The sequence below is a fragment of the Chenopodium album genome, chromosome 26 (assembly GCF_948465745.1).
Source record: "Chenopodium album chromosome 26, dcCheAlbu1.1, whole genome shotgun sequence".
NCBI classification, from domain to species: domain Eukaryota; kingdom Viridiplantae; phylum Streptophyta; class Magnoliopsida; order Caryophyllales; family Amaranthaceae; genus Chenopodium; species Chenopodium album.
Window position 1 is genome coordinate 124,539 of NC_137859.1, and position 17,100 is coordinate 141,638.

General features: G+C 33.9%; 1 protein-coding gene across 1 annotated transcript; it reads right to left on the bottom strand.

Annotated features, from left to right (window-relative positions):
- Positions 1–11,846: 11,846 nt before the first annotated feature.
- LOC145618629 (fructan 6-exohydrolase-like) lies at positions 11,847–16,254 on the bottom strand. The gene is made up of 7 exons (XM_081673402.1): positions 16,009–16,254; positions 15,792–15,800; positions 13,323–14,185; positions 13,051–13,209; positions 12,677–12,918; positions 12,475–12,565; positions 11,847–12,217 (listed from the first exon to the last, which is right to left on the bottom strand). The coding sequence occupies exons 1-7, from the start codon at positions 16,169–16,171 to the stop codon at positions 12,038–12,040; spliced, it is 1,707 nt and encodes a 568-aa protein (XP_081529528.1). The 5' UTR covers positions 16,172–16,254; the 3' UTR covers positions 11,847–12,037.
- Positions 16,255–17,100: the final 846 nt, after the last annotated feature.

Below are 17,100 nucleotides of genomic sequence, written 5' to 3' on the forward strand. Positions count from 1 at the left end.
GGGAAGATGATGTAGATGGAGAAATATGGAAGGAAGGTATGTGGAGAGTAGGAAGAAGATGTAGATGAAGACATATGGAAGAAATAGGAATAGAATGGACCCTAACTTAAATGACGGAAAAATCGACTCATGCATGAACCTAAGACATGGTCATGATGACATATACAAAGTGTGTGCTAAGACTAATGAGTGTAGGTGACATGTTAAGACTTGTGTCATGACCATGTGGCTAGACTATGTGACTAGACTCAAGCAAAGACTAAAGTTAAGACTTCGCGTATATGCATTAAACTGGACAGGCTGTAGTATTTTAGTCATAACTTTTGATCTGTGACTCTGATTGGGACGAAACCAACGCCAAATTAAAGATAAAACTCGGGGCTACAGATCCATAGGTTGTACGACTCGTGGTCCTTCCTAGAACTCCAGCTATGACCAAAACAAGTTGACGCATGTGCAGTATACGGGAATAAAAATCCGGGTTGACTTAAAGGAACTATGACTCGATTTTAGGCTTATTTATTAGCTCAAATTAATTAATTAATTAAACAAATTCCTTTAGTCATTGGTTAGTTTATTTAGTCTTAACCACAAGTCAAACAAACGGTTAACACAGATATAGTATGCACAAACAAGGATGCACAAGTAGTTCACATAGTCACAATATGATGCAATGAGTTTGCAACCTAACCATGGCTCTAGTTCTCTAAAGTTCAAGGATAAGGGTTAAGTCAAAAAGGTCCATGGTTATGAATCCGTATGCATTGCACACAAGCCTACCGCGAGGGTTGGAACGAATGGACGGGACCCCGCGAGTTCGTGATGAAATCGAACTCGACTCCATGGTTTGGTGGATTCACAAACTTTGCACGTACCCAAATTTGAACTTTGCACATGATAGTGGATTATTCCATTGGGCAGGTGAAGCAGGAACCCCCAGAGGGTTATATCCATATGTAGAACACATATGGGTTCAGAAAAGTGAGAAAAGGACTCAATCAATAAGTAAAATCAAGCCAACAATGCTAGAAATGGTCAAAGCAAGAAGGCAGACCCCTGGCTCGGTATTGGAAGAACTTGGCGCCAGACTACAGGGACTGTCGCCGCAAAAAAGCCTCTGTCGCCAAGCGACAAAACTTTCGCCAGCCGAAAGAAACTTTTTACGGGCGACAAGCCCTGTTTTCTAGACGCTAGTTCCTACATGCCTTGGCAAGTTTCTGTGTTCTTAGAATTTTCCAGACTTCGCATCATCTTTTCGATTCTAGTCATGATAGATATTTCTCAAATTTCCTACGTGTAAATTCCTAGGTATTGACTCATGGGGCTCTCCCATGAGAACCTTTTAATGCATATGACAATAATGTTAATCAAATCGCGCACATGAAATATTTAGAATTTTTCGAGTCTCATCCACTCATTTTAAATAATTGCCAAAATAAATTTCAGGAATATAAATAGAAATCCTCCCCAGTGGAGTCGCCAAAAAACTGTAGGGAATATTTCAAGCATTATGATCCCAAACTTGAACCCCACTGTGATCATACACTAAAGTATGGTGGCGTTCCAAAGGGAAAGAAAAGAGAGCAAAAGAGTCGCCAACAAGTTTTAGGAACTTGTAAACCCAAAAGACAATCCAAAAGGACCATCAACTCCATAAGGTCTTGAACCAAACAGGGTTCGGGGATGAGGGTACGAATCCAATCTACAAAAGAAAGGACCCGCCCTATAAAATAGGCCTCTACTTTGTTCTGCTCGTATTCATGTGCGCTTTTCGAATAACGTACAAACATTATATTAAACCTACCCTGTTTATCTATGTTGGTTGAATATTAATGCACAAATAATTCTATTATTGGCGATAACTTGAATTAAAATCACATTAGCCTAAACCAAATTAATAATTATCTTATTAAGCGTGATTTCAAGTACAAATTCCCTTTAAACATGCATAAAAGGTGTGATCAAGCAATAACAATAAAATAAAACAAGCAACATAATAAATCAATAAAACAATAATAATGACAATAATAACATGATATAATAAAGCTTAAATATAATAGCAAGATCCTAGGCATGATACTAACAAGATTAATAACAACTCCTAGCATGTCACTAAACAATAAAGATCAAAGCTTTAAACCTAACATGGTACTAACATACTAACATGATATTAGAAATAAGTAAAGGCACCCTAAACATGATTCTAGAAAGCATAAAATAACACCCTAACATGATACTAGGAATCATAAAATAATAATAAGCATGCTTTCTACATTGTTAATAAAATAGGGAGCAAGCTAATCTACTTACTTTGAAGCTTCGTACCTCTTTCTAATAACAAAATACACAAGTTAGTAAACTTCAATGAAATAATAAAGAACAATTAAATAATTAAATTGAAATCAAATTAAATAAAGTTTTGACTAGATTTGGACCAAACCCTCAGAAATTAACAACCTTTCACGTCTAGGGCGAAGGCAACTTCGAACTTGGCTAAGAGACTCTAAGTCTTGTGAATGCGGAATTGTATTTAATAAAAGTTGGTTTAGAAAGATAGAGAAAGAATAAGCTATATTGCTTAGAGGGAGAATAGAGAGAATTAATGATGAGAGTTGATGAAAGTTGATGAATGAAAACGGGGATCCGAGGACCCTATTTATAAGAAAATAGTCCGGAAAAATACAGAATTTGATAAGGAATAAAACTACACGCTGTCGCCAGGAATCGACTCTGTCGCGACGCGACAATGTCTGTCGCGAGGCGACAGGGTCTGTCGCGTGGCGACAGACTTGTCGTTTGGCGACAACCTGTATTAACGCGTTTTCTTCACACAGAATCCGATCTTTAATCAACTTGATCTACGGAATCCGTACAGAAGATAAAATACGTATTTTTTAAGATAATAAAATAATGTTTTACTCCAAATAAAAGTCTATTTAAAACAAATAATTATTAAATCTAATAATATTAGAATTAAAAAGAACTTTCTAGAAACTTCCAGAAAATTATAATTAATCCTAATGATTTTAGGAATAATAATTAACATTGGGCCCTCCTCTAGATCATTGGGCCGTATGTAAATAATTAACTGGGCCCAGTTTAGTATTTTGGCCATAACTTCCTCAATATTCATCGGAATTGGGCTTATAATATATCGTTGGAAAGGTCTTTTCGAGCCCCATCCAACTAAACTATTATTGGACCTTAATAATGGACCAAACTAAACTGGTTTGGCTATTTTCAAACAAATAGAGTTATTTTCAAAAACAGAGAGAAGAGAATTTTAATAAAACTAAACCGCAACACTTGACTTTCAACCACTTTCACCTCATTCGATTATGGTTCGACGTGAAAGTTATTCATCACTGGGCTTGGTTTTGGGGAGACACAAATGGGTGTCTACAACGGCGTACATGGACAACAATGGCATTTGGTACTATTTAATCCGAAACCTCCAAAATTTCTCAAAAAACGTGGATACTAGCCTTCAATTTGGAATTTTTTGACTTTTTCTCACCCTAAAATAAAAATTGCCGAAATGTTTACCATGCATGCTCCCTAATACCTTCCGCGAGTCCAATAGGCTGGGTGGAACCATCCAAATTTAATTTAAACGACCAATTTACCAGTTTACAACTTGCACCGATTTCATTAATTCAAGCCTACCACGAATATTTATGACAACATATAATGATCGTATATGGTTCAAAACGGCATTATATGAACCCACGATGTATCCCTTAAAATTTCAACACTTTTCGACATCGGGCCTCGAAATAGTCGATATTTCACAAAAAGCGTGGATATTAGCCTTCAATTTTGGAATTTTTTGACATTTTTTCGCCCGGATATAAAAATTGCCGAAATGTTTACCATGGTCCCTAATACAATCCGGGAGTCCAATTGGGTGGGTAAAACCATCCAATTTGCCTTTAAACGACCAATTTACCGGCTTACAACTTGCACCGATTTCATTAATTCAAGCCTATCACAAACATTTATGACAACAAATAATGATCATATATGGTTCCAAACGACATTATATAACCCCGAAATGTATTCCCTATAATTTTAAAACTTTTAGAAACCGCGCCCCTAATACTTCAAAAATTTTCAAAAAGCATGGATATAGCCTTCAATTTTTGAATTTTTTTCGCCAATAAATAAAATTGCCAATATATTTACCATGGTCTCCAATACCCTCCGAGAGTCCAATTAGATGGGTGGAACCATCCAATTTTCCTTTAAACGACCAGTTTACCGGTTTACAACTTGCGCCAATTTCATTAAATCAAGCCTACCACAAACATTTATGACAACATATAATGATCATATATGGTTCCAAACGTCATTATATTAAACCGAGATTTATCCCCTAAAATCTAAAAGCTTTTCGACACCGGGCTCCGAAACCTCCAAAAATCTCAGAAAGCGTAGATGTTAGCCTTTAATTTGGAATTTTATTTACTTTTTTTCGCCCGGAAATAAAAATTTCCGAAATGTTTACCATGGTCCCTAATACCCTCCGAAAGTCCAATTGGGTGGGTGGAACCATCCTAGTTGCCTTTAAACGGCCAATTTACCGGTTTACAACTTGCACCGATTTAACTAACTCAAGCCTACTACGAACATTTATGACAACATATAGTGATCATATATGGTTCCAAACGACATTCTATGACCCCGAGATGTATCTCCTAAAATCTCAAGCTTTTTCGACACCAGGCCCCAGAACCTCCAAAATTTCTAAAAAAGTGTGGATATTAGCCTTCAATTTTGGAATTTTTTGACTTTTTTTCACCCGCAAATAAAAATTGCCAAAATGTTTACCATGATCCCTAATACCTTCCGGGAGTCCAATTGGGTGGGTGGAACCATCCAATTTGCCTTTAAACAACCAATTTACCGGTTTACAACTTGCACCAATTTTATTAACTCAAGCCTACCACGAACATTTATGACAACACATAATGATCATTTATGGTTCCAAACGGCATTATATGACCCTAAGATATATCCCCGAAAATCTCATTTCTTTTCGCCACCGAGCCCCGAAACCTTCGAAATTTCTCAAAAAACACGGATATTAGCCTTCAATTTTGGAATTTATTTACTTTTTTCCATCCGTAAAAAAAATTGAAGAAATGTTTATCTTGGTCCCTAGTACCCTCCGAAAATCCAATTAGGTGGGTGGAACCATCCAACTTGCCTTTAAACGACCAATTTACCGGTTTAAAACTTGCACCGATTTCATTAAATCAACCCCACCACGAACTTTTTTGACCACAAATAATGATCATATACGGTTCCAAACGACATTATATGACCCCCGAGATGTATTCCATAGAATTTTAAGACTTTTAGACACCGGGAGTCGAAGATTAAAAATTTTCTAAAAAAGCGTGAATACTAGCCTTTAATTTTTTTTAATTTTTTTTTACTTTTTTTTGCCTGCAAATAAAAATTGCTAAAATGTTTAGCATGATCCCTAATGCCCTCCGGGAGTCCAATTGGGTAGGTGGAACCATCCAATTTGCCATTGAACGACCATTATATTGATTTGCAACTCTCACCGATTTCATTAATTCAAGCCTACTACGAACATTTATGATAACATATAATGATCACATATGGTTCCAAACGGCATTATATGACCCTGAGATGTATCCCCCAAACTCTCTAGGCTTTTCGACAACGGGTCCCGAAATCTACAAAATGTCTCAAAAAGCGTGGATATTAGCCTTCAATTTTGGAACTTTTTACTTTTTTCGCCAGGAAATAAAAGGCGCCGAAATGATTATCATGGTCTCTAATATCCTCCGAGAGTCCCATTGGGTGGGTGGAACTCTCCAATTTGCCTTTAATTTAAACGGCAAATTTACCAAATAACAACTTGCACCGATTTCATTAACTCAAGCCTACAACGAAAATTTATGACAACATATAATGATTATATATGGTTCCAAACGGCATTATATGACCCCGAGATGAATCCCCTAAAACCTCAAGACTTTTCGACACCGTGCCCCGAAACCTCCAAAATTTCTCAAAAAGCGTGGATATATTAGCCTTCGTTTTTGGAATTTTTTTACTTTTATTCGCCCGTAAATAAAAATTGCCGAAATGTGTACCATATTCTCTAATACCCTTCGTGAGTCCAATTGGGTGGGTGGAACCATCCAATTGTCCTTTAAACAACCAATTTACCGATTTCATTAATTCAAGTTTACCATGAACATTTATGACAACATATAAAGATTATATATGGTTTCAAACGACATTATATGACCCCGATATATATCCCCTAAAATCTCAAGGCCTTTCGACACCGGGCCTATGAACCTCCAAATTTTCTCAAAAACCGTGGATATTATCCTTAATTTTTGAATTTTTTTTACTTTTTTGAATTTTTTGACTTTTTTGAATTTTTGAATTTTTTTCGCCCGTAAATAAAAATTGCCGAATTGTTTATCATGGTCCCTAATACTTTTCTGGATTCCAATTGGGTGGGTGGAACCATCCAATTCGTCTTTAAACGACTAATTTACCGGTTTACAACTTGCACCGATTTCATTAAATCAAGCCTACCACAAACATGACAACATATAATGATCATATATGGTTCCAAACGACATTATATGACCCCGAGATGTATCTCCGAAAATTTCAAGACTTTTAGACACCAAGCCTTGAAACCTCCAAAGTATTTCAAAAAGCGTGGATAATAGCTTTTAATTTTGGAAATCTTTGACTTTTTTCGCCCGGAAATAAAAATTGCCTAAATGTTTACCATGGTCCCTAATACCCTCCGGGCGTTCAAGTGAGTGGGTGTAACCATCCGATTTGCCTTAAACAACCAATTTACCAGTTTACAACTTGCACCTATTTCATAAAATCAAGCATACCATGAACATTTATGACAACATATAATAATCATATATGGTTCCAAACCTCATTATATGACCTCCAGATGTATCCACTAAAATTTCAAGGCTTTTCGACACTGGGCCTCGAAACCTCCAAAATTTATGAAAAAGCGTGGATATTAGTCTTCAATTTTGGAATTTTTTGACTTATTTTCTCCCAGAAATAAAAATTGTCAAAATGTTTACCATGGTCCGTAGTACCCTCCAAAATTCCAATTGGGCGGGTGTAACCATCCAATTTGCCTTTAAACGTCCAATTTACCGGTTAATACTTGCACCGATTTCATTAAATCAAGCCTTCCACGAACATTTTTGACGACATATAATGTTCATATGTGGTTCCAAACGGAATAATATGACCCCGACATGTATCCCCTAAATCTAAAGATTTTTCGACATTGAGCCCTGAAACCTACAAAATTTCTAAAAAAGCATGGATTTTTGCATTTAATTTTTGAATTTTTTTTACTTTTTTGCGCCCGAAAAAAAAAATTGCCGAAATGTTTACCATGGTCCCTAATACATGTAGGGAATATTTCAAGCATTATCCTAATCTTGAACCCCACTTTGATCATACACTTAAGTATAGTTGCGTCCAATGGGAAGAAAGCTAGAGTAAAAGAGTCTCCAACAATTGTTAACAACTTGTAAACCGTTTACGAGGTGAAGGTTACACCCCTTAATGATCCATGAGATCGTCAACTCCAATAGGTCTAGAACCAAGACTCGGTGTTCAGGGCTGAGGGTACGAATCCAATCTAAAAGAGAAAGAATCCGCCCTATAATAGGCCTCTATTTTATTCTACTCGTATTCATGTGCGCTTTCTAACTAACATGCAATCATTAGGTTAACCCTAAACTTATTTAATCTATGTTGGTTGAATATTAATGCACAAATAAATCTATTATTGCCGATTACTTGAATTAAAATCATATTAGTCTAAACCAAATTATTAATTACCTTATTAAGCGTGATTTCAAGTACAAAGTCCCTTTAAAATAAAAGGCGTGATCAACCAATAACAATAATATATAATCAAGCAACATAATAATAATAATAATAATAATAATAATAATAATAATAATAATAAGGAAAATTTGACTTTTGCTACCTCACAAACACATCAATTTCACTTTTGCTACCTATCAAAACTTTTATTTTATTTTGCTACCTAACACTTGCCCTTTTTTTAAGTTTTGCTACCACTTAACGGAATCCGTTAAGGAATCCGTTAAGTGGGTCCATAATGACACGTGTCGTGTTATTATTGGCCCAAAAAAATAAAAAAAAATAAAAAAAGGAGAAACCTAAACTACCCAGCCACCACCCCTGCGCCACCACCAGTACAAGTTTAATTATCATGTAAGAGAACTATTGTTTAGATACCATGTTGTATGTCATTATCATGTGTGACTTTCATCAAATCACATCTTAAATCTTATCATTCTAACTTAGGCTATGTTGTTGTGATTTCATATGAACTGCCCAGCCTTGTGAAAAATTTTCAGTATTTCACAAAGCTCATTTGCTGAACCTTGCAGAGTTGGTTATTGGCTTGCCCTTTTGTATTTCTGATCTGTTTGTTAAATTCCCAATTTTATTGATAAGCTCCGTTGAATTTCAACACTTTTAGACACTGGGCCCCGAAGACTCCAAAATATCTCAAAAAGGTGGATATTAGCCTCCAAATTTTGAATTGTTTGACTTATTTTCGCCTGGAATAAAATTTTCCGAAATGTTTATCATGGTCCCTAATACCCTCCGGGAGTCCAATTGGGTGGGTGGAACTATCCAATTCGTCTTTAAACGACCAATTTACCGGTTTACAACTTGAACCGATTTCAGTAAATCAAGACTACCACGAACATTTATGACAACATATAATTATCATATATGGTTCCAAACGGCATTATATGACCTTGAAATGTATCTCCTAAAATTTCAAGGGCTAGACACCAGGCCTTTAAATCTCCAAAATTTCTCAAAAAGCGTGGATATTAGCCTTTAATTTTAGAATTATTTAACTTTTTTTCGCCCGAAAATAAAAATTGCTTAAATGTTTACCATGGTCACTAATACCCTCCGGGAGTCCAATTGGGTGGGTGTAACCATCCAATTTGCCTTTAAACGGCCAATTTACCGGTTTACAACTTGCACCGATTTCATTAAATCAAGTCTACCATGAACATTTATTACAACATATAATGATCATATATGGTTTCAAATGGCATTATATGACCTCAAGATGTGTCCCCTAAAAGTTCAAGCCTTTTCGACACCGGCCTCGAAACCTCCCAAATTTATGAAAAAACGTGGATTTTAGCCTTCAATTTTGAAATTTTTTGAGTTTTTTCCGCCTGGAAATATAAATTGCCGAAATTTTACCATGGTCCCTAATAATCTTCGGGAGTCCAATTGGGTGGGTGTAACTTTTCGATTTGCCTTTAAACGACCAATTTACAGGTTAATACTTGCACCGATTTCATTAAATCGGGCCTACCATGAACATTTTTGAAAACATATAATGATCATATATGGTTCCAAACGGAATTATATGACCTCGAGATGTACCCCCTAAAATCTCAAGTCTTTTCGACACCGGGCCCTGAAACCTACAAAATTTCTCAAAAAGCGTAGATATTAGCATTCAATTTTGGAATTTTTTAACTTTTTCTGCCCGGAAAAAAAAATTTGCCAAAATGTTTACCATGGTCCCTAATACTCTCCGGGAGTCCAATTGGGTGGGTGGAACCATCCAATTTGCCTTTAAACGACCAATTTACCGGTTTACAACTTGCACTGATTTCATTAACTCAAGCCTATCACGAACATCTATGACAACATATAATGATCATATATGGTTCCGAATGGCATTTTATGACCCCCAGATGTATTCCCTAAAATATCAAGATTTTGCGACACCGGGCCCCGAAACCTCCAAATATTCTCAAAAGCGTGGACATTAGCCTTTAATTTTGAAATTTTTTGACTTTTATTTCGCCCAGAATAAAAATTCCCGAAATGTTTATCATGGTCCCTAATACCCTCCGGGAGTCCAATTGGGTAGGTGGAACCATCCAATTTTTCTTTTAAACAGCCAATTTACCGGTTCACAACTTGCACCGATTTACCAGTTTACAACGGCCAATTTAATTAACCTGCACCGAACCCGATTTGAACCGAAATTGACCCAAACCCGTTTTAACCCTTTATAACCCGAATTTAACCCGACTTGTTACTGACCTGACCTGAATTCATCTCGACCCGTTCCTAACCGACCCGAATTTAACCCAACCTGTTATAAACCCGACCCGTAATCAACCCGACTTGTTATTGACTTGACCCAAATTAAACATGACTTGTTATTGACCCGACCCAAATTTTACCAGACCTTTTACTTACTCGATTCAAAAATTCAACCCGATCTGTTACTAACCCGACTCGAAATTAACACGACTTGTTATTGACCTGACCGAAATTCAAACCAAATTATTCCTGACCTGATTTAAAATCACCTTAAATGCAATTTAGACCACCTTATTATTGTTGATCAAAGCATTTTGTCTACGGAGACCAAGTCGGTCCAGGCCAGCAAAAGAAAGGAGCATCATCCTCAAATTTAAGAGTTAAATATAGTATATATTTGTTGTATGGTCAAAGGAGATAATTATCTTCCTAAATTACAATTGGTGGTTTGTACACCCGGGTGTACCATGCACATGGTACACCCGAATTAAAGCAGAAAGAATATAGTACATAATTATAAAGAACATCTTGAATATATAAAGGAACATATTATTGAAAAATAAAGAACACAATAATTTCTTAGCATAGTTTTCAAAATAAGGTAAAAGATAACTATTAATTGATTTTTACCAAAAATTTTAATTCAAATCATTTCAAATATAAAAAATTCTTCTATTTACAACTATTTTCGCTCAAATATAATTCAAAATTTCATTTTTAAATTTCAAAAATTCAAAATTCAAAATTTAAAAATATACTACTTTTTAAGTAAAAAGAGCATAATTTGTATTATTGATACCCAAAGAACACAATTAATTTATATACCTTAATAAACATTGTTTGTAACGTAAAGAACATATAGTATAGACTTAAAGAACATGTTGATTAAACTCCAGAAACATATTTCATTCCAATTACATATTTATCATAATATAAAGAACATCATCTTCAACCTTAGAAAATATAACACTAGAATAGAGAAGTAGATAAAAAGAAGATAAAGAAATTGTAAATTACCTTTTCCCTCAACAAGGAATTCATCAATTACATCTTTCAATTAAAAGATTCATCAATGTGATATAATTAACTCCGGAATTTCATTAAATCTCTTCAAAATTCAAATTTTATTATGATTTCTCTCTATATAAACTCAATTTCTCACTCTTAACAAAAAATGAAATTTTGTTTATTAGAAGTGATATAAAAGTAAATAATAAATCAATTTCATAAATCAAGGAATTAAAATAATAAATCAATCCCTTAAATCAAGGAGAGAATCATTTTGAATTTTTTTTTCACGTGTACTTTGTAGTTGTAAACAATGTTCTTTCCACATTTTTATAATTCTTGTATTTTGACTAGGTGTACAATGAGTATGGTACACGTGGGTGCATGATGAAATTTTCACTAAATTATAGACTATAGTTCCCTAGCATTTGCCATAAATATTATAGTCAAAGAAAATAGTTATCTTGATAAAAATGATAATTATCCATTTATAGTTAGTTGAACTCGAATATGACCTGACGTGAAAATGACCCGACCTGATTGTAACCTGTAAATTATTGACTTGAACATAACCCGACTTGGTCAGTATATAATATGCCGCAAGATGTTACTTATTAATATGCCGCAAGATGTTACTTATTAATTATAATTGTCAGTACTCCAAAGAAAAAGATAATCATACAGATGTATATTGACATTTGCCTTTTACCGTGTGCATGTTTTTACTCTTCAATCAACAGTATAATTATGTAAACGAATACAAGAACAAGAAAAAAAAAAAAAAAATCAACATATGATCTTTCTAAAAAATCCGGTAAATTGATTTGTAAGTGAGCTAAATTTGATTTAATTCGACTTAAGCAATAGAAGCTTTCTTCATACTCCAAGCAGTTAGTCCAGTGATTTCAACATCTGATGTTCCTTTGTTGAACACATATAAATGAGCCTTTTCATTGATTGCCAACGTGGGATATACCCTTGATGTTATCACATTCTTTCCTTTTGCTCCGAAGCTCTCCACTACTGAGTGATCAATCTGTCACGCATAAAATCAACATATCAATTAAAACCTTGATATATATATATAATTAAAACCAAGTACATTTTAGGTTTCCTTAGAACAACTCCTAAGATTGTTCTGACATTTTCTGAAAGCACATACTCTAAAATGCACATAACAATTTATCGATATAAAAAATAAATGTTGTCACTTTGTACATAATATATTTATCATATGCAAAGTACCATTAAGCAATTTGAAAAATTATAGAGCACATAAAAACTATTACTTACCAAAACTCTCAAAGACAAGCCTTCAAGAACTGGATTCACATCCACAAAAGTTCCATAAGTTGTTTTGTCGTTAGTTGGATTTAGAGAAGACCTACAAACATTATACAAAACAGTTAATACACATCTAATCACACATACATCCCTTAACTTTAGATTATTATTAAATTTGATTGGTCAAACTACAGATTAGAAAGAAATAAACCTGCTTTGGTCACTGCACATAAGGACAACAAATTTATTGTCGTAGGCTTTGAAAATTCTGAAGAAAACAGCCGTGTACTCTTTTAAGCCCTTGGATGCCAAAGTCATAAGCCCAAATGGTCCAAGCCCACCTTTGACTGTAGCCCCCTTTTTGCTACAAACCAACTGTGGATCAGTCCAACTTGCATCAAACTTCTCCACGTTCTTCAAGTCCTTGATTTTGAATAATACCTCTACATCCGCCTGTTTATACCAAGTAAATATTGAGTGTCATGAAATAGTACATGTAACTATTAATTTTGAAATTACAACGACAGTACGTGACTATATTAGTATTTATGTTAATTGACGATGAAGGTGTAGTCCTATTTATACCTGTGCTGCGGTGATGCCAGTGACTTCATTTAGTGATCCTCCTTTGATCAATTTGCCGTATAATTTGACGGGATTTTGTCTCAATTTTTCAATATTTGAAATTGGCCATTGAATCAACTGCCTCCCTGATTTGTCAAGCCAAATCCTTCTTGGAATTGTCTGCATTTTCAGATTGAAAATTGTATTCAGTACCCAAATATATTGCGGAGTATTCTTTATACTACGTACATAATGTTAACACATCAAAAATAAAATGAATAGAAAAATCTTACGTGGATCCCGGACCATCCCTTTTTAGTGTCATCTTCAACACTAGAAGACTCATTAGCCCAACCAAGCAAAATCCTCTCCTTCTTAGCATAGTCGAAAAATGTCTTAGACGCGTAATATTTCCCATAATCATACCTTAAACTTGACTCGTTCATGTAACCCACATCAGGGGTGTACGCATCCTTGGTAGTATTATAACCTCCAATTGTATAAACATCATGCTTACTAATATCCAAGCTAACTTTAAGCACGTGCTTAACGTTACGACCAATTACAGAAGTATCAACACCCATGGTGTTACCGTTAGCATAAACGGGAAAAAAATCAGGACATTCCCACATACCACTAAGTTTATAAGAATATAAAGGGTGTTTAGCTTGAACCCAATGAACAAAATCTTTGCTTCTAAATAACAAGGATAATCCACGCTGTCCTCGTTTGCTTCCGACGAGCACTCTCCATCTGCCATCCGGCAACGTCCAAGCAGTCGTGGGGTCCCTAAATGAGGTGGCATTAATTTGATTTTGTGGGGTAGGGAACATGACTGGATTTTGGGGTGTCAAAAACCATTCTTTAAGATAAGGGTCTTTTATGTCTTTAGGGTAGGCTAAAACTTGGACTTGTTCATATTTTGGGTCAAGTCCAGTGAAGAGGATTGCTGGTTTATTTCCTGGGAGTATTGTGGCTGACCCTGACCAACTTCCATTAATATTGGAAGCCATTTCTGGCTCCATTGTTAATGGTTGTGGTGTCCAGTTTACTTGATCCGTCGATGTTGAGTGACCCCAAACAGGTGGGCCCCATACTACACCGTTCGGGTTGTATTGATAAAATAGGTGATATATGCCTTTGTATAACATCGGCCCTACAAAAAAAAAAAACACAAATATAATTAAAATACTATATATTAGAATTCTTTTTCCGAACATCTTAAAAAATATATACATGGAGTAAATAAACGATAAAATTAGTTTTCCTATAATGTGCACCCTAATTATATTAGTGTTGCAAATTGCAAATGATATCCTATTAATTAGTCCAAGCTGACTGTTAATTTAATTGTTGAATAAAACCTTATACTCTCGATAGTATAATTAACAGCTAAAGTAAACTATATTGACCCGATAGGCATCCTTTCATCTCATTGTAACAATTAGTACATTCTTATTAGCTAGCATGTATATGGTATGCGTACACATTGATAATTTTATAGCTTTTAGCAATATATGTGTCAGTGTGGTAATGTTCGAAAATATCCAGGAAAAAAAAAAGTTAGTGAAATTGACAGTTTTAATGTAATTTAGTAGTCTTCAATGTCAAACAAAGATTATAACAGAAGCTACATGTAATGAAATTAAGAAGAAAATTTTGCCAACATATGTGGAAAAGTCAATGATACATAAATAAGTAAACATCTTTAATCAACTACTATAAATAAAATTTATTTAGCCAACATATTAAACAAGTTTATCTTCTACACGAAATTCCCTATCAAATAAGATATGGTTTTATAAATTAGAAGAAGAAGATTAAAAATGAAATTTGAAGTTTATTAGTAAAAGAAAGATTAGAAATTGATAATTTATGTACGTAGTAATTGAAACACTAGGAAAACAGACAGAAAGTTGCTTTATAAAATGATACGATTGAATAATGAATGGCCAAAACTAAGTCACAAGATCCAAAAAGGTCGCCACTTTGTGACAGCTTGTCAATGTAAAGGCTATACTCATGCGGTGGCTTTGTGAGTTTTCACATTTATATATTCAAGAACTTTATTTAAGCAATATTGGTAGGTAGGTTTTGTTAATTCCTACACTTTGGCATAATTGTAAACTTCACAATTCATAAAAAGGAACTCCATTTTTTTCAACTATGTATAAAAATATTATGTGAGTTACCATAATAATAGGTTTTAATTAATCTTTTTGTGAGTTACCATGCTTTCAGTGATTCGTAAATGTCGTTACGAATATAACTAAAGTGTTATGGTCGATGGACTAGTAATTTATTTACTTTTAGTGTATTGTATGAATAATGTGCACTTAAGATATTGCTTTAATAGGTATGTTTCTGGTTAGAATTTTAGACAAAGTTTTGATTCACAAATGATGTTGAGAATAACTAAAGTGTGTTATGGCGGACAGAGTAGTTAATTCTTTTACTTTTTAATGTATTATTTGAAGTAATATGCACTCAAGATATTGCTTTAATATTTATGTTTCTGGTTAAATATTAGACAAAGTTTTGAGATTCGATCTTGTTAATTAAAAAAAAAAAAAAAAAAAAAAAAAAAAAAAAAAAAAAAAAACCTATCACACAATTTTTTAATATTTAAATAAGGGATTTATACACTAGTAGAGAAGAATCTAAAGTAAACTAAAACTTTGTACTTGATCAAGTTTATATGTAAGATGTTGACTTTATATTATGTACAAACAAAATAGAAGCACAAGGTTAGAAAAACTAACCATTCGGATCTGCAAATATACACAATAATCCATCCAGTTACGCATTCCACCAGCACATATCAAACATGGAAAAAATAAAAAAAAGATGTTAAGCTTGATCATGAAAAAACAATCAGCATTCATCACCTGGATATATACATATTTAAGTAATTTAACTAACTTGATTAATTAATGTTAATACAAAAAAAAAAAAAAAAAAAGTGTTTTTGAAACGTACCATTGATCCAATTCTTACGAGGTTGAAAATGGTAGGCGGTTCGATAAGGATCACCCGAAGGTGGAGATTCCGCGGCTTGAAGCTCAACAGCACTACCATAGCCAAGGAAGAGGAGAGAAACAAGTAACAAAGTCACTTGTTTTGGTAGCTTATAGAAAGCCATGAGTAATGCTTGATATGAATATGAATTGAAGAATATTAAGATTTCGGAAAAAATTAATATGGTTTTGAGTTATATTATATGGTTTGGACCATATGTTATTATGCTTGCATGCATATACGTTTGGGTATATATATATATAGGGGAGTTCGTTGTGGATTGGTTTTTTAGGATGAAATAATTAAAAGGTCAAACCTAAAGATGGTGGGACCCTCACGAAGGTTTTATGGGGTTAATATTGTATTGGAGTTGAAACATCAAGGCAAGTGGATAGAGATGTAGCTAATTAAGGATTTGTATGTTAATTAATACAATCATAGTTATTAATTCATAGGTTAATTGAATTGTAAATTATGTCTATGCAAGTAATTTTTAAATTTCAAGTGGGAAATAAACAATTAGTCAATGGTCAAAGTTTATATATCGGTTTCTCATGACCTCATGGTTGATGGTTGTTGGCTATGCTAATTTAATTAGAATATCAAAGAAATAAGATATGATACTAGTATTGGTGTATGCTTACGGCTTTGAAAAGTAGTAGTCCAAATTGTAGTAAACGACTCATGCAAGTATTAGCATTAGCTAATATGAGAGATAAGTGAGGCCTTGGGTTTTCAAAATTCAAACAAAAATTATTAGATGTTAATTATAGTTTTCAAATTGTAGTAAACGAACTCATGCAAGTATTACCTTTCCTTAGGCGTTGAAAAGTTTATCCCTCACACCCCCTCCCCCCTCACCTTGAATTTAGTGTAATGAATAATGATAAGATTTTTTTTTTTTTTTTTTGAAGCAAGATTAGATATAAACCATATAATTTATTTGTTATATCAAATAAATAAAAGATTAAAAACTTAAAAAGTTAATAATTTGATGAAATATTAAGTTATATTATAATTTTATCATGTTAAAACAAGTTATATATTATTTCT